This window comes from Anastrepha ludens, chromosome 2 (genome assembly GCF_028408465.1).
Source record: "Anastrepha ludens isolate Willacy chromosome 2, idAnaLude1.1, whole genome shotgun sequence".
NCBI lineage: Eukaryota > Metazoa > Arthropoda > Insecta > Diptera > Tephritidae > Anastrepha > Anastrepha ludens.
The window spans coordinates 109,491,842-109,516,642 of NC_071498.1; the positions used below are offsets into that span (position 1 = coordinate 109,491,842).

The window sequence follows — 24,801 nt, forward strand, 5'->3', positions numbered from 1 at the left end:
TGACTTGGCAAGTCAGCATGAATTGATTACCAATGTTGGAAAATTTCTCGAATTTATTTTTAAAAATATAATTCAATTAACGTTGGTAAAACCACGTATCATTATTGAAACCCGATTAGTATATCAGAATAGGTCAGTTTTGATGCACTTTAGAGACCGGTGGAACCACTGATTCATACAACTGTGCTCAAAATCGCAAAAACGTGACGAATTACCAGTTTTCACATTAAAAATTAAAAAATTAAAATATTTTTTAAAACTGCTTAAAACAAAAGCATATATCATATTTCCAACTTTTTATTCAGAATTTTGGGAAAACTGCAAGGTATACAGTTTTATAGCGCACTCAATTTAAGTATAACATGGTGAAAGTTTGATTTTGCTAAGCATTTTTGTTAATTTTTGAATTTTTTTTTTTTTTTTGCACACGAAGTTGAAAATTTTCTTCAACGCGATTTTCGACCGGTTTCAAACTTACACTTAATTGTACTAAAATTAAATGGACATACCTTAAAGTTTTTTAGAAATTCTGATTCAATGGTTGAAAAATTGTATAACAATTTTTTTAAATTTATAATTTTTTCGAATTTCGTACGAAGTCCTTGTACAGTCCTTATACCTTTCAAAGACTTCACGATCTGAGAGTGTAGTGAAGAAAATTCTTTTGAATTCGTTCAAGTCTATTAATATCGCAAATGTGATGAAGCCGCCATATTTTTCATCGTTTTTTTATTCCTTGATAATATAATATATACTTTTAGATTACATTTTTAAGAACTAACGAACTACTATAAAAATAAAACATCTCTCTGTCCGTATTATTGCTCCTACCATATAGGGCGTATCCAAGTTTTCGTGGACACCCTCTGCGCCGGCTACCTTGTGGGTTCTATTGGAAAGCCATTTTGGCAACATTGTTCTCTTCTCTATGGAGAGCATGTCCCATCCAGTTCCATTTTCGTGTTTTAATATCAAGATTGATTGGGCAGCTATCAGTGAGCGAATGGAGGTCAGTATTGGAGACTGTTCTTGGCCAAAAAATGGCATTTGTCGATGAACGTTTGAACGCGTCTGCTTTTGTGCTCAGTGTTGAGCCAGGTCTTAGATCCATATACGAGGACCGATTTTACGCTGGTAATCAAAATTCTAAGTTTTGTTCTCATTGACAGGATGCGAGAGCGCCACAGTCGGTTTAGTTTATGAAACGCAGTACGTGCTTTATAAATACGTGCTGCAACATCATACACTGTGCCACCATCGTTTGTTATTTGGCTACCGAGGTATCAGAACACATCCACATTTTTCATAATGATAGAAGTTTCACTAGTAATAAGCGAAGGCAGCCTTTCGAACTTAGATCGTGCAAGTGAGGGATATAGCAACTATAGCGTATATGGATCAGTAGCGACTGTACCAAAGTGCCCGATAAAAGCGAGTTTAGAATAGGACTTAGAAACTCAAACATCAATACCATAAAAATATCTGTCAAACGCAGTCAATTCCATGGATATTAGAAACATTTGACTGCATTTTATTTCCATTTACATTTCTCTGCCTCTACATAAAAATCACCCTTTACAAGATTTCGTATTTATACTACTTGTATGTTTAGCAAATATCCATTATTTTAGCAAAATATTACGGCATTGCAAATAAGTTTATTTTACTCAATGAGGATTTGGTATGCTTGTCTGAAACTCTATCACTTTTCTCAATAATGCCTGCTTCTTGCTGCAGCCGCAGGTGCGTTGTTTAAGTATAAGTAGAAAATTGTATGCTCGTACTGCTGCCACCAGCAAGAATGTTTAATTTTGTCCGAAGACGACTGGTGTGCCCCCTGACGAGTTGTAGTATTGCATGCATGCATTTGCCAGGGCATATGAATGCATAAAAAAATAACAAAATTCAAAATACAAAATGAAATGTTCTCAGCTGTTGGCATCAATATCCGTCCTGTACTTCATATGCATGTTGGCCGCATGCACAATAAGTAATATTTTCCATTGTGACAAATGTAATCGTTTGCATTTACTGCCACTTCACTAAACTTCTCTACCACTCCGATGTAATTCAGCTCGCTGCTCTTAGCCGCTCAACGACTTGCTGCAGTGCACTAACCTCATCGTCATCAGTGCTTTGCTGCATATTTATCGCATTGTTTTGTTGTTCGTTCGTCCTTAAAGTGCGGACCACGTCATCGATCCTTGCAAATGTTAATACGAGTATTGGATTTGTTGTGTTTTTATTCCTGCTACACTTGTGGAAAATATAACACTCTTTACAATTATATTTGAAGGCGAGAATATGGCCGTTGCCAACGCCTGAAAGCTTTAGTAATGGATGACTGCACGGCCGATCGGCTCTTTGCTACAGCTAACAGGCGTAGTTTCCTATAAATTGTTTCCTTTTTTTATTCCATATGAGTTCAACCAAACTTAAAAGCCTTTTCACCACTCATGTGTACTCGTACAAGTATAGTATTGTACCTGCGCCCATACACTCATATACTCGCATATTTCATTCTACTCCTCTGTATTTGTAGTTTCTTGACACTCGGCGACAACTTTGCATCTCCTAGAAAAGTCGTACATGCACCCTATTTACATATGTACATATCTATTACCTAGCAATAAATAAGTTCGATACGTGCAAATTTACTTTAATGGCGCGAGCGATTGCTATTCTCGATTACTCACTTGTGAACGTACATGAAAATTTATATGAACTTCATATGTGAATATTTAAATAGTTTTGTTTCAATACATAAATATGTAGATATTCGTAGCTCGTAGTGAAATTTATTTGCTCATTCTCGATATTCGCAAAGCAGTTTATTTTGTCCTACAATACCCAGACTAATATTTGTTTTCATAAATTTTTAACTTACCTTTGGCTATTTACATCCATATAATCGTGTGTTGTGGAATTTCTTTTTGCTCATCTATATTGCAGCTATGAATCACCTTGACAAATTGCGCTTGTGGAGTAAGGCGATACGTGTTATGGCTAGTAAACATCAGGCTGTGCAGCTGCCGAAGGAAGGACAACCGGATGCTGGTCTCACACGCGACTACTCACAGAATCCATTGCATCGATTCAAGAAGCCAGGCAGCAAAAATTATCAAAATATTTATCCACCATCGGCCACATTGCATTTAAGTAACATTCCGTAAGTAAAGTTTCAATATTTTTTAGCAAAACAAACAAAAAAACACCAAAAATACTATACTTTCCATAATTTGTAATTTCGCATCAATTGGGGATCATAGGAGAAAGCACGATAAAAATATAATAAAGTATAGTAAAAGTATGGTGTACATACCTATATCAATGGAGGCCAACCTGCGGCTCGTGAGCCACATGCGGCTATTAGAAGGATTATTTGTGCCTCTCGATGAATGTACTCGAGTTCCCTTTTCATTTTTGTGCTATTATATTTTTATGAACTTGTTACTTTTTTATCCATATAAAATGGCTCACAATAATTCCGCTGAGTTGGATTTAAAATTCCAAACACCAATCAGTATTAACTAACCAGCACCCCGAAAAAATGCTGTCACGAATTATTCACCAAATTTTAAAGAATTGTCTAGAGAAGTAAAATAAATCTGTTTCATTTTTCATTGAACAATATAATGAAACTATAACAAGTTATTAAATATTGAGTTTTATAATAATATAAGGTGGCGCAAAATGAATCACCACATCGGAAGATTTATAATTTTTGCAAATGGCGTCGTACGTCAGTCAAATTTGACGCTTGTGAACTATAAAGCTGCAGTTTACAAGCAGACAAGCGATGAAGCACGTAAAGGTCAAAATAAAGATTTCCACCTCTTAAAACCATTCTTTTTTATTTAGTAAAAAAGATGTTTAAAATCAAAATTAAATAATAGGACTATGAATAAGTTCGTGCGGTTTTTTTTCGAAATTTGAAACTTTATTGACGTAAAATGGTTACAAATTTAATATTCAAAATATTGTCCATCGCTTACTACTACTTTTCCCCATCTTTCTGGCAATTCACGGATTCCCTTTGTGAAAAATTCGGTCGGTTTTGCCGCAATCCACGAATCGATCCATTTTTTTACTTCATCGTAATTACGGAAGTGCTGGTCAGCCAGGTCATGTTGCATCGATCGGAAGAGATAGTAATCGGATGGCGCAAGGTCTGGACTATACGGCGGGTGGGGTAGGACATCCCATTTGAGCGTTTCTAAGTATGTTTTGACCACTTGTGCAACATGTGGCCGAGCATTGTCATGTTGCAAAATAACTTTGTCGTGTCTATCGGCGTATTGCGGCCGTTTTTCTCGCAGTGCTCGGCTCAAACGCATCAATTGTCGTCGGTAGACATCCCCCGTAATCGTTTCATTCGGTTTCAGTAGCTCATAATACACAACACCCAGCTGGTCCCACCAGATACACAGCATAACCTTCAGGCCATGAATATTCTGCGCCGACGTCGATGTTGAAGCATGGCCAGGGTATCCATACGTTGCCCGACGTTTTGGATTGTCGTAATGGACCCACTTTTCATCGCCAGTCACAATTCGATGCAAAAAACCCTTTCTTTTGTGCCGTTGAAGCAGTTGTTCGCATGCCATAAAACGGCGTTCAACGTCTCTTGGCTTCAATTCATACGGCACCCAATGGCCTACCTTTCGGATCATTCCCATGGCTTTTAAACGTTTGGAAATGGTTGATTGATCAACTCCCAAAGTTTTTGCAACCTCTTCTTGCGTTTGAGCCGGATCTTGATCGAGCAATTCCTCCAATTCGGTATCCATGAACTTTGGCGGCGCACCCTCGCGTTCTTCGTCTTCCAAGCCAAAATCACCACTTTTAAAGCGTGCAAACCACTTCTGGCACGTTCGCTCAGATAGAGCATGCTCACCATAAACTTCCACCAAGATACGATGACTTTCGGCTGCTTTTTTCTTCATATTAAAATAATGAAGAAGAATTCCCCGCAAAAACACATTATTTGGCACGAAATTCGACATTTTCAAGTGTGGTAAAAATATTGTTGTTTACGCTTCAAATAAAAAACTTATACTGACGTTTGTGCCTTACGACAGTAGCTCTCCAATGAATGTTTGGAAATGTGGATCGATGGAATAATAATCAAGTTACGCCATCTGTTGTAAAACCGCACGAACTTATAAATAGACCTATTAATTAAATTTTAACTACCAGTAGTAGCAGTGCGACATATTGCAAAATTTTGACTATTCAATTTCTCTAATTTTTTTTATATTTTTTTATAAAAGTCTAATCCATCCTACAACAAAAACCATATAACTCGAAGTTTCACACTTTGTATATTACAAAATGTAAAAAAAAATCAAAGTACTTCTATCAAAATTTCAAACTTTTCAATCAGAAGTTATAAAATTTCTAGGTATGCAGTTTTGTAGTTGATCCAGCTTTGGGGCTACAAAATACCAGTTTAAGATGGTTGCGCATTTTCTCCATACAATGAATGCTCGGCATTTGTTTTATATGAAGAGGAAGCACAACACCTGTAGCAAAATGAAAATTTTTCGATTTTTTTTAAATTTTGTACTAAATCTGAAACTTTGATTGCTGAAAATTAATATAAAAAAATAATAATCATTAAAAAAAGTAGTCAAAAGTAGTTAAAATGTCGTGGAATTGAAATTTTTAGCGAACTATGTGTAAATCATATCTTCCTCTTTAAGGGGTTATACGCAGTTATGAAGCAAATAAAAGACGGGTTGTCAAGGATTTATCCTGAAGAAACTTCAGAATATTTTAATTTGAAAATTTTTGGCGGTTATAAAAGCATCCTTCAAGAACGTAACACATTTTTTTATTTATGAAAATGTTGATTATAGAGCGCGCTGCAGGCGATTTCTGGAACCTCCTTTAAAAAAAGACGATTTACGGTGTACATCGTAACTCAGGATTGGATTATCTGAAATCAAAAAACCAAACAAATTTTGTTAATATATTAGATTATCTAGTAAAATTAATCGTTCGGCTAATCAAAATAGTGAATTTTCACAAAATGGCAGCTTTTAAAAGAAATGATCTCGATTTTTACGTTAAAATTTGGCCGTAAATTGATTATAAAATGGAAAATAAGTATCAGATTTACAAAAGGAACGATTAATTACTAGAAAATGTATCTTTAAAGATTGAGTAAAACGGTTGACCGATCAAACAAGCCGTTTTCGAGATATCGTGTACACCGACTTGAAAAATGCCGTTTTGAAAAAAAACACGTTTAAAGTTTCAATACCTACCTTAAAACGTGCCGAGTCATCTCTACATATTTAGGTATAACTCCGAAAGTATTGCTTAGATCTACTTCAAATTTCGTGCGTATACTTTTGAATATATGTACATTACAAAAATGCAATAAAAAAAAATCGATTTTTTTGAAAGTCATAACTGCGTATAACCCCTTAAAGAAAAGAAAGTATCATTTTTGTTAATTTTGTAACGTTATAAATGTGCACATGAATAATAGTCGATCGAGGCATTAAAATGCGTGCTTTTCGAAGAGGAGAGGTCAATGAAGTTAAATGCCTAACGAGCTTTTTCATATACCTACAATATCATCTTACATAGTATTAGAACTCAGTAGTCATAAAATATATTGAATCTCGCAATTAATGTCAACAACAATATGTACCCTCTATTCCATAAAAACTCAACTTTTTCCAAATAGAAGAAATCATTATATACATGTATTTTGTGGCAAAACCTATTTATTAATCAATATATTCCCTTTCTGCTTATCGATCTATAATTTTTTTTTTCTAAGCTGTCAAACGAGCTGTCTATGTCTGGAATGTTGATTACGATGCTGGTAGCATCAGCTTAAATGGCTTCACCACATGAAGTTTCGGAAATTGATAAAATTCATAGGGTGCCAAATCAAGTGCATACGGCGAATGCCTTAATGAAATAATTTGCTCCTTTTCGCAGAAACTCACTCTCACCTCTTTACTGATGATATGGCGCGTTAAGGTGCAAAAGTGGTCAGTTGCAAATTTTGCATTGGACATTCAGGCTTACAAGATGTTAAATGTTTCAGTGACTGTTTGGTCTGTTGAAGCACAATCTTTTTGTCTTCAATCGTCACTTTTGACTTTACAGATATTTACACTAAGTTTTTGGCTTATATGCAAAATACCATATATCCTTAGCAGTAAAGATCGTTTTCAGAAAGCTTGAATCCTTTCGAGCAGATTTGATGACTAGACATAATGCACACAAAGTATAAGGTGGCACAAAATAAATCACCCTATCGGAAAATTTATATTTTTTTCAAATGGCGTCATACGACAATCAAATTTGGCATTTGGTAACTAAAAAGCTGCAGTATACAAACAGACAAACAGTGAAGTTATTCAAAAACAATATTGGATGACTTTTTTTTGTAATTTTTGAAAACCAACCAGCCCCCTTAAATACAAAAAATGTCTTACTAAAAATGGCCAATAATTTTTTCTAAACAATTTTTTTTTTTGGGAAAAAAGTAAGTAAAAAAACAATAATTTTTTAATTTTTATACATTCTTTTTGAGCGTGAAATATACTTTAATAAAATGTATATCTTTTTGCTTGCTAAAAATTTTGTGGAAAACCATTGTTTTTTCAAATTTTTGAAAAACACTCCCCTTAAATAAAAAAAAAGTCTTAGTAAAAATTACCTATAATTTTTTCGAAACAATTTTTTTAAGTATAAAAGTAAGTAAAAAAAACAATTTTTTTAATTTTTATAATTTTGTTTTAACTTTTTAGAATAAAATATACTTAAAAAAAATGTATATTTTTAGTTTGTTCGCTGAAATTTTTTTGGAAAGCAACTTTGTTTTTTTTTGTTATGTTTGAAAAACAACCCTCCTTAAATAAAAAAAGTCTTAGTAAAAATTACCTATAATTTTTTCGAAACATTTTTTTAAGTATAAAAGTAACTAAAAAAACTATTTTTTTAATTCTTTTTTTTTTAATTTTTTAGAATAAAATATACTTAAAAAAAAAATTTTTTTTTTGTTCGCTGAAATTTATTTGGAAAGCAACTTTGTTTTTTTGTTATTTTTGAAGAACAGCCTCCTTAAATAAAAAAGATGTCTAATTAAAAACTACCTAGAATTTTTTGTATTAAGTATAAAAAATATAGAAAAAATGTTTAAAGATGTTTAAAAGAAACGAACGTATTTCACTTCTAAAAGCTCTACATCAAAATTTTCACCATTGAACAAGAATTCAAATTCTTAAACTTTATTCAAAATTGTTCCTGTTTACTTCTTATTATACGCAAATCTACAAATAAACCAATTTTTCGAAGAATTTACGACAATGTCCAAAATACTTAGATATCCATGCCAAAATACATGGTATCGCTCGCTATTACAATTTTAAAAGTTTTAGCACCTTTAAGTATATGACCACAAAATTGGTCTGCTGCAAAAGTGAGGCTTAGTTATGGCCCTCTACTTTTTGTCATTACACCATTTTTTTAATTCAAATGTCATATTCATTTTATAGTACGTCAATGTTGGACTAGTATATCGACTTTGAAATTTTTCCTACAGCGCCATAAACGCTTTATATTTATAAAAATTACTTCTTTTTCGGAATGGAGAGTGCGCACACAAGTATTTTGGTAGTTGTATAACATAATTGTTGTAACCATAACCAGCTGTTGCTGTTGCCAATAAGTTTTCGGTGTCGCCGCTTGCTTTGATGAAAATATATCATACAAAATCCCAGCAGGATAGCGACATTTATTATACGAGTTGCATGATATTGAAGTGCTTCAGTAGGGTGCCTGCTGCATGCTGTCCTTAGTATCGCTGCCAACTGCTCCTCCCCACCTATCGTCAATTTGCCGCAATTACAATTACCGTTATTCTAGAGCGTACATTCACTTAACAGCGAATACCGCATCGAACCAGGAGAAGTAAAAAATATTCCCTCTCCTACACCGCACCACTTGTGCCAATAAACTTGATTTTTAGTATTATAGATAGCCTTAACTCCTGTTGCTGACAATATTTGAAGGTAACTGGCAAAAAGTATCTGACACTTTGCTGCTTTTTCGCATTTTGTTTTTCTTCCGCGTGAAATATACGTATGGCGAATGGCGCATTTAAGGTGCGATATCTCCTGTTGCATCCACTCAAGTGCCTTCACCTGAGAGCAGGCATTTAAGGGCTGGCTAACCTCGACCGAGTGCCACCACCCGCCGTCAATATTATTAAATTTTCTCTCGCCCGTTGCGTGAGTAGTGGAAGTGCACCATTGAACAGCAACAAAAACTATCATAACACAAAAACAACGAACGCTGGCTAAATTTAAAAATTTCACACCACGGTGTAGCATTTTGACACCAAAAACAATAACAAAACTTAGACAAGTTCTAGTTCTTTGGCAAAATGGAAGTGAGGAGGAGCGGTAAAAGCACATAAGTGGCTGATTGTTGTGCACACGAAAGTGGCGAACGTCTTGTACAAACAAACGATATGGAAATGGATGGTTACGCTCAAGCACATACCTGCTGTTCAAGAGGTGGAACGTGGATCTAAAGTATTTTGTAGCGTGAAATTGGAAAGGATTGTCGACGGCATAAGGGCAAGTAAGGAGAAACGTGGACGAGAAGGTAATCGTGTGAAGGGATTGTTCAGTAGCTAGGAAAATTGATGCGAAATTACTGATGCATGCATACACACACATTTGTATACTTCAAGCTTTGTTATCTGACGCACCCCCATTGCAGGCGTCACTAGACAGTAAACATTTAATTATATTTCTTGTTTTATTTTCTACTTTAAATAGATCATCGTGCACTGAGGAAGATATCAAGGAAGCATTCACCTCTAACAACTTTGAAGTTAAAGCATTCAAATTTTTCCCGTAAGTAAAACAAAACCTAACAAAAGAAAATTGTATATATCTATGGCTAATAGTATATATATGAAAACGGCGATCGTCGCCGTAGCTGAGTGAGTTTCTGTATACAGCCGTTGTGAAAATACTTAAAAACGATATCCAGTTCTCTCCATTGGAGACTTTTATTCAATAAAATCACTTTTATGTACTTTTATTAGGTTTTATTTTATGCATTTAAAATGTTTTCGATCTGCATCAGACTTTTTATTTAAGAAAAACATATTTTTTTTTACTTCATGTCAATTCAATGAGAAGTGAGAAAAATACTTAAGAACAAAGTAAAATAATACTCGTAGTCAAATTATAAAAAATGCTGGCGAAAGGGGAAAGTGTGCGTTAATGTTTTTTTGAAAAACCTTTATTATTGCTGCTCAGCACCTTTGAATTAGAATCACACCTGAATAGTACAAAGTTCGCCAGGAATAGTGTCTTGGCCTTTTCAAATAACTGATGCAAATTTTTGATATTCTGTCGTCGTTCCAAATATGTTCTATTGGATTTAAGATTGCACTCGAATATGACCAATCGAGAACCGTGATCAAATTGTCTTGGAAAAACTTTTTCGTCACACGAGAAGTGTGCTTTGGTTGAATGTCTTGTTGAAATTTTCAAATCACCGGTAAATTCTCTTCCGCGTAAGGTAGCATTACTTTCTGAAGTATCGAAACGTATTTGACTGCATCCATAATACCTTCGATGAATTTCTTCGGCACCATTCCACGAAAAGGACATCGAGGCCGCCACTTCAACGCTTTGACTTAACAGTAGGGCACTATGGAAGACCCGGCGGTTCGGTCACCCTTCTATACTACATACTATGAGCAGTTATAACCAAGAAATTGCCTGCCTTTTCCCGAAACCCACCTTCGATAGGCTCATCAAGAATAATATCTCGTCAAGAAGAAAGTGGTAAACTCAAAGACCATGAAGAAGAGGGGAAATCAATTTCTACACGGATGGATCCAAGCCAGAAAATAAAGTAGGCTATGGAGTTTCTTCAAAAGAATTAGGATTAGAATTATCTGCCCAACTTCCGGACTACTGTAGCGTCTACCAGGCAGAAGTCCTATCCATAAAGAAGGTAACTGTGCACCTTAACACACACGCTGTAACGGCCATCAAATCAATGGAGGCAGTTATACTAAGATCAAAGTTTGCTCATGAATGCCTGGCAGCTCTAAATTATATTAGCACCCTCTTCAAGGTCTCCCTTATATGGGTTCCGGGGCATAGAGATATTGAAAGGCCGACGAGCTAGCCAGGAAGTGTCCTAATGTTCCACTTCTTGAAAACAGAGGCAACATTGGAATCCCTATGGCAACTTGCAAATTAAAGATAAAAAATAATATTCTCCAGAAGGCCAATAGGTCATGGAGGTAAAAAAATACATGTGTTACAACCAGGCTAATTTGGCCGCAAAAAGATCAGAGAGGATCAGGAGAGTTAATTAACCTCTCAAGAGAGACCATCTGGAAGGTCGTGACTTGTGTCACCGGTCATTGGCTGTTAGGTAGGCTCTCTTCTAGGCTGGGAGTATTTTCGCATGAATACTGCCGAAGTTGTAGAGACGAGGAAGAAATAGTAGAACACTTCCTTTGTAATGGTCCAGCCTTAGCCAGGAGTAGAACAAGTTTGCTAGGAAAATACCATTTTGGAAGGTAGGAACTATCCTACGCTTCATAAAAAAGTCTAACTGGTTCCACGAAAACTAGCAGTAAGGTTCCCGTGTTACACAGTGGTACCACAACAGGCCTACATAGTCTAAGTGAGTTTGGCTACCCTAAGCCGACAGCCACAAAAACCTAACCTAAGCTAACGGTAATCCCAATTAACATCCTTCTTAAGTATTTCTCAACGGCTGTACATATATGAATATAAAATATTAATGTGTTACTGTCTACTGTGATTTTAATTAAAATCTGTTTTTTTCTATTCATTCACTTTGCAGTAAGGATCGCAAAATGGCGCTACTCCAGCTCTCGTCGGTGGAAGAGGCCGTTTTGGCGCTCATCAAAATGCACAATCATCAACTTTCGGAGTCGAATCACTTGCGCGTCAGCTTCTCCAAGTCAAACATCTAAGAAACTACAACTATTTTATTCATACAGAGATGCATTCAGCTGCAATACGAAAAACAATACAACAACATTACAGCTATGAAATAAACAGACAAACAATAGTGAACAGAAAACCGAAATAGCAGCTTAACAGCAGAGGAACAGTAAATTAACAGTGTTTGCACAGAAGCAGCAAATGTAAATCAAGCTTAGGCGCAACTCAGACGCGTAAATTATTCTACAATAGGGGACACAAGAACGACCATAGAAAAATAGTAAAAATCAGCAAACAGTAACAACAAGGAATCAACAAGGATTAGTGCATATACATGTAATTTCAACTCTACCATTCTACTAAGCAACAACAAAATTTACAGTGTACTCAATTCAGTGATCAATTGTTTGGTCTCAAAAGAAAAAGAAACGAAATTCAGACTCTACAATAATCAACAAAAACTATCTCTACACAGCCTAACTGACAGATAAATCGATATTTCATATATGTATGTATGCGTGTGTGCATATACATGCATGTATACAGACATTTTTTAACATTCACTATATTTTTCTAGCATTATTCTTACTATTATTCAGAAAATTATTGCTACTCCTTTTAATCATAACTTTAATTGTATTAGTGATAATAATCTTTTAGCATACTATACATGCAAACATACATAGCTAAAATCTCAAGAGCATATTTTTTCGAAAGAGTTTTTTGCTACGCAGAAAATCCAGACAAAAAAATTGCACACAAACATACAAATTTCGAAAACCCAACAAACTACCCCACCCAGCATTTGAAATTGCTGTAAAAGATTACAACTACAAATGTAGAAATAATACGGCTTTGGTGTAAAACAAGAAGAGGAAGAAGAAGAGGAAGAAGGAGAAGAAGAAAACAAAAGCAAAACTAAATCACATTAATAGATACATTATATATATATTTTATGTAAGCGCAACAAAATTTTACTTCAAATTTAAAAAATAATATAATAATAATAAATATGTATTGCGTGTATGAGCTGAATTAAGTTGAGTATTCGCGGATATGCAAAAGAGACGTTTAAGTAAGCAACAGCTGAAGAGACAGCATATTGCAAAACATAAAAATAAATTTAAAGTAAATATAAAATTAAAATACAAATTAAAAAGAATATTCTTTTCTTTTTTTTTAATTAGCATAGAAGATGGAAGAGGAGTGAATGTTAAATTTAAAATAAATAATAAATGTTAAAAGCGAAAAATATTTTAGAATGCTGTGTTTCGTTTTAAAAGAAAATATACTGAACAAATATGCAAAAAAAGCAACAAAAAAAATAATGCAATTGATTGAAACCATGAGGAAATTAAAAATAATTCACATATAAATGAGCAAGTGGAGAGACAAAAAAAATTTGCAGCATAAGAAGAATCAAATATGACTAATATGTATGTATATGTCTTTGCTGATAAATGTTATTACTAAAATTCTTATTACACTTAGAACAAACATAAATTATATACATACATACATATGAAATATTTAAATATAGACGAAGTGAAATATTATTAAAAACAGAAATAACAACATAAAAAAATTAATTAAACGATAAGATAACTATTGCCGTAAGCAACGAATGTGTAAAGAGATTTAGAAGGGAAGGCAGGAAATACACTAGTAAACACACACACACACACACACATGCGCGCGTGCAAGCATGCATTCAGCTACGTAGCTGCGGGCATATGGGCAAATACGAATTGAGGAAGTATTGTGCCAGAGAGCAGGGAAAAGTAAGAGCAAAACGCAAAACCAAAAACAAGAGCAAAAGCAAAATGCAGAAGGGAAAGCAACAGCAAAAAGCAAAAGCAAAAAAGTAAGAGGCAAATACAAAAGCGCAAGTAAAAGCAAAAGTAAAAGTAAATAGGAAAAATCAAAATGCAAATGCAAAAGTAAGAGTAAAACGCGAGAGTAAAAACAAAAGCTGAAATAAAAAAGCAAAAGTAAAAGCAAAAGGCAACAAAACAAATTCAAAAGTAAGAGCAAAAAAGCAAAAGTAAGAGCAAAAAAATGCATGCTTGCACGTATGTGTGTGTGATGCACGATAATCAACAAACGCGCGCACACATACACACTTACAAATGCATGCAACTGAGTTTACAATTATATCTATAAGATAAGTTCCATACTAAAAACAAGAACGAACATAAAAGAAAAACAAAAACAAGAAAAAAACAAAAAATGTATCACTACTTGGAGTTATTGATGCTTGTACACACACATACATTACAAATACGGAGCATAAATGCATAAGACACTGTCTAGAGAAAGACACTGTCAAACAGAAAAGTTCTAGTGTGATTGATTTTATAATTTTATCACCTATAGTATACATACATACATACATACATTTACATAACTTGAAACTGCTGCATTTTTAGTATTATTCATTACAGAAAGTAAAACTAAAATTATCTCAAAGAATATTAGTAAAAGAAAAAAAGCTCTCGACAGCAGCAAAAGTGGGAAATTTTACAAAGGCAAGAAAAGAGAAGTAGAATATTGAAAACAAAACAAACATAATTATAGTACTAAAACAAAGTAATCAGAACAAATACAGATCAGTATATTGTAATATATACATACATACATACAAAATTATTAGTGTGAAATGTATTTTTATGTAAAAATCAATCAAAAATGTTTGTTCGTTTTATTAGTAAACCGTAAAATAAGAAGAAGAAGAAAGAAAAACACAACAAAAACAAACTAAAATTGAGTACTCTTATGAAAGGTTCAGTGCTGATTTGAATAGAAAAGCTTTAGACGAGTTGAATGAGAAGCGGTTTGGTAGGTTGAGTAAGGGGAAATGCATTTTAAGTATTCATACATGTATGGAAAAATTTAAATCTGTTCAGTTAAGTCATCATTGAATTTGAATATATGAACAACTATTGTTTTAAATTTTTGCTTTTTAAATTAATATGCAGCTTTTCAATTAACATTTTTCATAGGAGTTTATTTGACAAATTACTTTGACAAACCTGAAGTGAAAAGAAAAAGTGGTGAAATTTAATTAAAAATAAATGGCAACTTTACTAGATTTTTTAATTTTCTTTACATGTCACGCAAAAATTATTGATCTACGCAGCTTTTAAAGTCGGTGCAAGTCGCTTGACCATTTCGTTTTGGGCTGGACAGCAATTTCTGTAATATCTTGACGAGAATTAGATAGAGCATTAACTTGAATTAATTTGAAGCATATTTCACTTTTTTTTTCTTTATAAAAAAAAATTTTTTTTTTTTTCAAAATGAAGGGCAATAATTAATTTAGTTTTTTATTACCTTACTAATTACACCCTGGTATTTTAATATATATGGCTGGGTGCAAATTTCATGACCGAGGGTGTTTTCGAATACTTCTGCTCAGCGTTATGTCCAAAGTAATCCAGTAAAACATAAAACCCCAATTAAACAGATGTGGAAATAAAACCTAGTACATAAATACCTATAAACCGTTCTATTTCATATGGAAATACTACTTACACGACGATTGCTGATTTAAGACAACGACAGACTCGAAACTAAAATGTATTCCAAAAGCAAAAAAAAATAGTAAAGTAAACAAAGTGATGTGAACATTTTAAGATTAAAATTCAGACATATAATTTGAATCTTTCAATAATCTGAATATTGAAAGCTTTAAGGGTACGTTAAGCGCCAAATTACCTAGCCTTCATCCGTATTATGCAGCGCATAATCTGCTAAAATGTAATTTGTTTAAAGCTATAGCTTTAGCAAAAACATATTTTGTAAAAGGTGTTGACAGCCATTTTCATGAAAATTCTCACAAAATTTCAAGTGCATATTTCAAGCTACGCTAATTTCAAAAAAAACGATAACACATTCACATCATTAATCTTTCTGTAATTCGTCTGTCATAATTGCTTTACAAGTACATTCAATACAAAGTCAAAGCATTTTAGTGGTACATACTGTTAGTGGTATCTTGCTGTTAGTCCATTAGATACCACAGCTGTTAATGCTGTGGGTGAAGCTGTTAGATACCACAATTGTTATTGGTGGCTGTTGGTCTATTAGATACCACAGTTGTTATTGGTGGCTGTTAGGGTGTTAGGTACTACAGCTGTTAGTGGTATCTGTTCATTAGATACCGATGCTGTTAGTGGCCCCTTTTGGGCTGTTAGATACCATGTCTGCCGTCTGTTAAACGATCACTATAGGATTTAGTCACGCAGCTTTTTACTGATCACGCAGAAATTAATAAATTTTAAATGTTAAAAAATGTGGCACAGATTAAAAAATTATGTTCCAGTCTTTTCGACATAATTTGATCAAGAAGACTTCGCGTATTTTAATTGGGTAGTACTACTATTCCATTTCGACTAGAAACACACCACATTTGTATGCATACCTATGCGTATTCATAAGGCATTATAAAGTTTGAATTGCAAAGAATTAAAAAAAATATGTTTTGTAATTGCAAATTGACGAAGAAATATGCTTTAAGTAAGAAAAGAAATATATTTTACTAAAAACTGAAGAATAGGTATGAACAGTTAATTAGCCTCAACCGTTACTCAATGACTATTGACGAAGCAGAAATCAGCTGAAAACTAACACATACACGAGAATACATACATACAAATATAAATACATATTTACATCAATAGCATCGCCAATCAGCTCAAACAAATTCACTTTAAAGTGAGCGAAAATTAGGGAATATCTTAAAAAGAATCATTAAAAGCCATTAATCAAGGGTGCAAAAGTTGGAGCAGGAGGAGGACGCAGTTTTAACCAAAAACATAAATGCATACAATCCATGGACCTTGGATGGTGTGGGTGTGTGTGTGTGTGTCGCTACGGTTGGCGGCCTACTCGTTAATTGATGCGACAACAACATGTTTACATGCCTATGGTACTTATACACATACAAACATATGTAAATGAGGCACTGCATGTACCGCCAACATGGAAATCAAACCGGAAAACGGTCGTAACTGGTGTTCAGCACAAATACTACGATATACACACATATACTTGCATATGTATATGAATGTAGCAAAAAATATGTAATACAAAAAATAAAAATTATAATAAAACAACCGAAAAGTGTGGATATATCATAAAATGCATTACAGTAACAAAACAAAGAAAAAACAAAAAAATTTACTTTTGAATGTATTTGTAGTTAAATTAAAAAATTATAAATAGACAAAATGCAAGAAAGCAAAATTAATTAAAATATAATATACAATATTATACATATAATACATATAAGAGCAAAAAGTGAGTGTATTTAAATTTATTAACGTATATACATATACAGACGTAGTTATAGTGAAATGAAGACGCATTATAGAATATGCAAACAAAAACTGACAATTTTAACCGTGGCGTTGTTGTTTTTTTTCGTTCTTGTTTTTGGAGGATAAACGCGAACAAAATAGAATTTATTGTAACTCGATGTTATAAACAAATACAAAGGAAAAACAAAAATCAGCAAATCATAAGCGCAAAAGCAGATGAGAGAAGGTGCAATGCATACAAATTTACACAAACACTCATATTTACACATACACACGAACACATTTACGATCATGCTACACACACAAATGCATATAATTTTCAAACTATAAAACAAGCCTGGTGATAGTCGTGCATTTTCATGTTTTAAGCGCTGTTAATTAACATTAAATGAGTTGCAAACATGCTACAGGCACACAGGAATACTAACAGGCATACATTCGCATTTGTGTTATCACCTGTATTCACTTTGAAACTAGGTATGTTCAGTTCAGTTCTTCATTGCATTGGCCTGTACTGGTGAAAATTCATTTACTGCTTTTGCTGGGCTCCAACTTTACAGTCACGCCTTAAAAGTTCTCTTAGTTGTCTAATGGGACAGCGAAAATGTTGCAAAAATTAGCACAAAATAGCACACTCGCTTGATTTTGGATACTTCGATTCTTAGTGTATACCAATTATTTATTTTTTACCAACATCAACCATCATCCGCCATTAAAGGCAAAAACATGATCACTAAGCATACCAACCAAACCAACTGAACCCACTGCAAACAATCTTTTTCACACAGAGCTGAACAGGGTTGTTAAACTAAAACTACTGAAGAACAATCGTTGAACACAAATCATTTTAACTAAATAAAATTTAAAAGAAATAAAAAACAAAACAAAAAAATTAAAATGCATACAACAAAAATGTACCGATGCATATACATACATATAACATGATAAAATGAATGAGTTGCAAATTAAACAGGAATTATAAAATTAGTATAAAATATTTTAAAAAATATTATATACATACATACATATATTGAAAATGTATAAATTTAAAACAAACATACAAAAAAAGCGCTTAGAACGTGTACTAATTAAATTAGCGAGTATGTAAAAGGTGATTGAAAAAATATTAAAAAAAATAATAAATAAATAAATTTAACTATAAAATGTATGAAATTTACAAAGCAGAAAAATCGTAGCCGATAAAAGAAAAAATATGTATGTATTAATGAAATTAACAGCAAAACAGTTCTAATACAAATTGTCGTATTCAACAAAATATTAGAGGAAAGAAGCAAAGTTTAAAATACAGGAAACTATGAAACATGAATTGATTTAGTAGAGACTAGAAATACATGCATACATACACATACAAGCATATGTATGTAATATAATATAGTTGAGAGCCACACTTTCACAGCGTGATGGTTGTTCTAAAGGTCCAACAACCATTTTACAACTCAGACTCAAATATCAATAAGGGCATTCAAGATAGTAACACAGACGAGGCCAAAGTGTATTTAGCGCTTGAAAGCTAAGCTCGAATCTACATTTGCACATAAATATACACACACACAAACACACACATGCATACACGTACTGAACACACAAATCCAATGCAAATTATTATATGTATACCAGATGTGTGGAAAAAGTGCGGTGTTGTAGCCGAGTTAGGCGGCATCAACCGAAGGCTCGTCCGAATTCATTGTTTGCGATTTAGCAGAATCTCTAGCGAAATACATCTTATATTTTATTAGAACTGAGTTGATTAGCAAAAATTGCGTGTTTGCGCTGGCGCTTTGAAATTTAGAAATTAAAAAAAAAATAATAATAGTTTTTAAAGTAATTTTTTTAGACCAAGGCTTTATGAAAAAATTAATTTTTTTTAAATTGGAAAATTGGCTTACGAACAATAATAACCTAATTTCAAGGCAATTGATGAGAGTAAAGTTTTAAATATTCATTAAAAATAGGTACAAAAATCAACAGCTTTATAGTAAAAACAGAGTGAATGGATTATAATCATAAATTATTTTCAAAATATTTCAAGATTTTTCTTTTGGCAACAACAAACACAATTTTGTTTTTATAACTACATTTTGTAACAACAAACAAAACTTTGGTTTTTTATAACTGAATTTTACAACAATAAAAGCAAATATGGTTTTTTAACACTACATTTTACAACAACAATAAAAAATTGGGGGTAGTAAATGCATTTTATAACAACAAACACTATTTTGGTTTTTAAAACTGTATTTTGCAACCACGAACACAAAATAGTTTCCTTATAACCGCGTTTTAAAACAACAAACAGATTTTTTTATAACTGCATTTTACAACAAATCTGGTTTTTATAGCTTCATTTTACAACAAAAAACAGAAATTTGGTTTTTTGTAACTGCATTTTACAATAACAAAAACAAGTTTAGTTTTTTACAACTTCATTTTACAGCAACGAAGAGAAATTTCTTATTTATAACTGCATTTTACAACAAATCTGGTTTTTATAGCTTCATTTCACAACAAAAAACAGAAATTTGGTTTTTTATAACTGCATTTTACAATAACAAAAACAAGTTTAGTTTTTTACAACTTCATTTTACAACAACGAAGAGAAATTTCTTATTTATAGCTTCATTTTACAACAGGAACTGCTTTTTTATTACTTGATTTTACAACAATAAAAACGGTTTTTTTGAATAACTTCGTTTTACAACAGTAGCATCAAATTTGTGTATCTTTAGTTTTGTGAAATATTTGAATTATTAGGAATGCTCTGTTCAGTTGGCGTTAGCTTTAAAGCCGTTACGTTGCTTTTTTTTTTGTTTTCGTTGTTAATACGAAACGTAAAGCTACAGTTTTGAATCTTGAAAGTTTACTTTTGAAAGAAAATTCACTGATAAATAAAAGGAACTGTTATTTCATCTCTTTTACAACAGCAAGCAAAACTGAATTTAAAAAATTAAAAATTAAAAAATTAATTAAATTTACAATAAAAACTGTATTTAAATGTAAAGTCGCGGTTGACAAATGCAAAACATACAAACAAAAAATAAAAAAACTATATATATGTATGTATGTCAAAAAGTTCCTATGTTTTTAAAACTCATACACAATAACAACAATAGCGAAAATACCTGATGGAAATTCCCCGCAATGCAGCAACAACAAGCATGACATCTTATTTAACTCAGATTCTTTTCTTTTTTTGGGTTAGATTTTTTTCGTTTGTTTTTGAATGCAAAAAAATATATTGCTAGCTCACGTTTTTTCCTTTTTTTGTATTTATACATGTTTTTGTTGGTTTTTTCCTGTTTTTTGTTTTTGAATTCAGAAACTGAAATTGATACAGTTGAACGAAAATATTATTGCGTTGAATTTTAAATAGCAAGAAATACTCGTTTCTAAACAAAACTTATTGTTCACCTCAAACTTTAGTGAAAGTCATTGAAGAGCTTTTTTTCTGGAAATACATTGACGCTATATCTACATATGTGCATACTAGTATGTGTGTATGTGCATAGAAGTGTACCTACACATTTCTCAATTTTTAGGCAAAACTTTGTATATTATTCTCGGTAGCTGTGTGCCTATAAATACATACATACATATGTACATACACATACATATCTTACGATATTGGAAACGCTATTCCTGCAAAAGAAAAAAAACAAACAACAAGCATACTTTTATGTCAAAATGATAGTAACACAAGTAAACACAAACACACAAACTCACACATAAACACGAAACACACTTACAAAATATTTATCTACATGCACATACATGTATGGAAATGCGTATGAAATCTATATTTAACTTGTCTACCTATATACTATACATACGTATGTATTCTACATATATACACATTATATATATATATATACATATATACATAGACATACATATATGCAAATAGTTTCACGTCTTATGTCTCAATATTTTTCCATTTTTCGTATATTATATTTACTCAAGAACTATGTAATTAGTATGTGTGTCTTTACTACTACTTATACGAGTGCATGCAGCAGTCAAACTACTTGAATTGTCAGCGAAAAAAAAACCAAATGAAAACAAGAACAAAAGCAGCTAAAAAACATTAGTGCAGATTTGATTATATGAAAGTCTACACAAAACTTATGGAAAATAGTCCACAACTGGAGACACTACAAACAGACATACATAGACGCACACCTACACACATACACACATACATGCATACATACTTATGTATCATATTTCCTACACACATACAGACATGTTTATAGTGTTTATAGCAACACATACATACATACATGTGTGTTTTGTATGTATAGAAAAGAAATATAATTACAAAAACAAAAAAACAACATCTAAATTTGTGACGAAATCAATGGTGGTCAAAAGCTAAGCCAGAATCGTAAAAACTACCGCTATCAATAAGAAATTAATATGAAATATACAAACACAAAAACAAAACATACCACTAGATCCCAACAACAATTTAGAAAAACTAAAACAAAAAAAAAACAAAATCTAAGAAAAAATACATTTTCGTATTAAAATATAACACAATTTAAGATTTACACAAGAGGAAGCAGAGTTTATTTGAGGTTATATTAAAGCAGAAACAAAACAAACAAAAAAAATCAAAAAGCAAAAACAAAAAATATTATATAAAAAATAATAAATGTATTCATTTCGAGCTTTTTGCTTAAACTACGATAATTGAAGAAAAGTTGAAAGCAAAAGCAAAAGTAAATAAATCAAAGCAAACGCAAAGAAAAGGCAAAGTGGGAGTCTGGTGAAAGCAGCAAATGCGGCAAAACAATTGGCTTTTGAAAGCAAATTAAAAAAAAATTTTAAAACAAAAACAACAATTATTGCAGTAAAGAAACACTTTCGAAATGATGGTGGAAAAATGTTTTGCGCAAATAATTGAAAAAAATTAAAATGTGTGTATGTAGTTACGAAAATCATGCATGAAATGAAAAGAAAATAAGGAAATATTTGTTATGTTAAATTTTTGAATAATTATTAATTATTTATAATCAATTAATTATTGCACTAAAAATCAACAATGAATATTAAAATGAATTAAAATGCTTAGACTAAAGGAGTAAACAAAAAAGACAGCGGAAGCAATACGAAATGTTAAATTAATTATAACAAAATTAAGACTCCCTTGAAGATTGTAAAAAAAAAACAAAAACTAAAACAAAATCTATGTATGCTACTACTGCAGCACTTCTTTCTTCTCGTTATTAATTTATGTCACCACGTCCCCCCTCCCACAGTCGGGCTCCGCATTCGTTGTTAAGAAAAGCGACTATTACATTTTAAAGAAATACACTTTTGCTATAAGTCATACACATTTTATAATTATGATTATTATTATTATTATTAATATTATGGTTGATACTATTACTACTTTTCATAATACCGTTATACTAAGTTTGCTACACTTAAGTTGAATGTTTTTTACAATAAAAGCCCCACAGTCTGTGAAATGGCGGAATTTCTATGCATGAGAATCTTTTCAGCTGAGCGCAAGCGAGTGGAGCCGCAGCAAGAAAGCAAAAACAAGAAAAACACAGAGTAAAAAATTATGATAGAAATAAAAATTTAACAAAAAATGCCACTTTAAGACTAATTTCAAAATATTACTTCGAAATTCGCTACAACAAAATGAAATAAAAATGTTTAAATCCAAACGTGGCATTCTCTTCGCTAGGCACTCCATTCTCAAAGCAAGAAACAAAAGCAGAAAATAAGCAAAACTAAATGAGAAAAAAGGCAACAAAGCAAAAATCTTCAAATTATTAATAATTTAATTATTAATATTGATACATACATACATTTAATAAGCAGCATAGTATTTGTTAAGTTTAAACGTAATGAATTTTTTGTCTAGTTTAATGCGTAGCCACGTAAGGCGTACATTTAATTAAAATTAAAGAAAAAAATTAAGCAAAACAAAAAACAAAAAATACAAAGCAAATAAAAATAAAATAATTAATTATAAATGATTTTTGTTGAAATGGCAGTTGCATATTTAAAATGAAAAATGAATAAAGAAAAACATTGAAAACGCAAATTTTGAGGGCGCGTAAGTTAGATGAAAGATCTAAATGCAGTATAAAAGCAAGTTCGAGTAACGTGCAAAGATTCGCTAAATGATAAATGAAAAATGTAATCCAAATGTGGAGCAAATGTGAAAGATATGAATAATATGGAAAATGGAAATATGAAAAATATGAAAAATTTTGTTAGTTGCTTCTCTTCTAATGATCGATGTGTGTGTATTTCGGTACAGATTTTTTTTGTTTTTTACTTACATATGTACATGTGAATGTATGTTTGTAAAAATTGCCTAGTTTTTTTAAGAAATCTTCAATTTACAATTTTTTAGTTTTAATTCAAACAATTTTTTGTCTTTTCCGTTTAAGCAGAAAACATTTTTTATGAATTCATTGACACGTCGCATAGTTGCACTTTATAAATGTATCAAATATTTTACATTATTGCATACAACTATCATTTTATAGATTTTTATTTTATTTCAATTTCGAAAAACAAAAATCTTCTTGTATTTATAAATGGAACTATTCTTAAAAATAAAACATAAAATGTGTTGAAAAAATATCACAAACGTCTATTTACTTCATGGTGGCGTAAGTGGCTCAGGCTTTTGTGAGAGTAATGGAGCGCGTAAGTAAATGGTTGCCCTAATAACGGGTTTTCAGGAGGCGGCAAACTAAATTTGTATTACGTGAAGTAAAAATTCTGAATGTTTATTAAATGCGTAATAATTTTCAATGGAATGCACAAAACAAATGAGGTTAAAACGCGGTATTACAGCCTAGACAAACGGCGGCGTTACGCGGGATTACCGGCGCGGATAACTCCGATTAAAATTGCAGGGTGACAAACGGTTATCACGCGGATTAGTGGCCAGCTGATTTGTTAATTGGATATTTTTGTCAGTACAAAATGGGAGGCAGGCAACAAATGCGGGTATTAGCTGTCCTAATACTAAGAAATAATTATTTATTTAAAAAAATATTACATTACAATTTCAAAAACTTCTCCTCCTCAAAACCATTAATGTAATTTCGAAAGTGTTAGTGCTAACTAGCATTGCATCCAGTCTTTCTCGTTCCTCTCATTGGAGGTTTCATTATTTCTCATTCATAATAGATAGGTAGGTGAAATGGTTCAAGTGCCAGTGTGGCACTCCTCAAGTAGCACTAAAGCGCCGTTTTGATACCATTATGAGACCTCCAACAGGCAGCTATCTACAGCCAGCCAGAGCTGTTGATATAATGGAGAAGATTGATTGGATTTAGGTTGGCGCTCTGCCCCAGGCTACTAAACCCGGATATTTACAGAGAAAATGTTCTACAGTCTCTTTCCCTGAAAGGTTTTCGAAATAGCACATGAAGAAATGGAGCTCCATCTTTTCTGCGCTTTCCTGAGAAATAATTTGACAGTTCCCATTTAACAACTGTCAGGGG

At 32.3% G+C, this 24,801-nt stretch overlaps 1 protein-coding gene across 4 annotated transcripts in view; it reads left to right on the forward strand.

The window, feature by feature from the left end:
• The window catches only part of LOC128855067 (polypyrimidine tract-binding protein 3-like), a 181,268-nt gene extending 157,339 nt beyond the window's left edge, over window positions 1–23,929 (forward strand). For all 4 annotated transcript variants that reach the window (XM_054089663.1, XM_054089665.1, XM_054089664.1 and 1 more), the window contains exons 8-10: window positions 2,953–3,169; window positions 9,816–9,893; window positions 11,878–23,929. In XM_054089663.1, coding sequence (XP_053945638.1) covers window positions 2,953–3,169; window positions 9,816–9,893; window positions 11,878–12,010 — 428 coding nt within the window. In that variant the 3' untranslated portion in view covers window positions 12,011–23,929. The remainder of the gene's footprint in view (window positions 1–2,952; window positions 3,170–9,815; window positions 9,894–11,877) is intronic.
• Window positions 23,930–24,801: the final 872 nt, after the last annotated feature.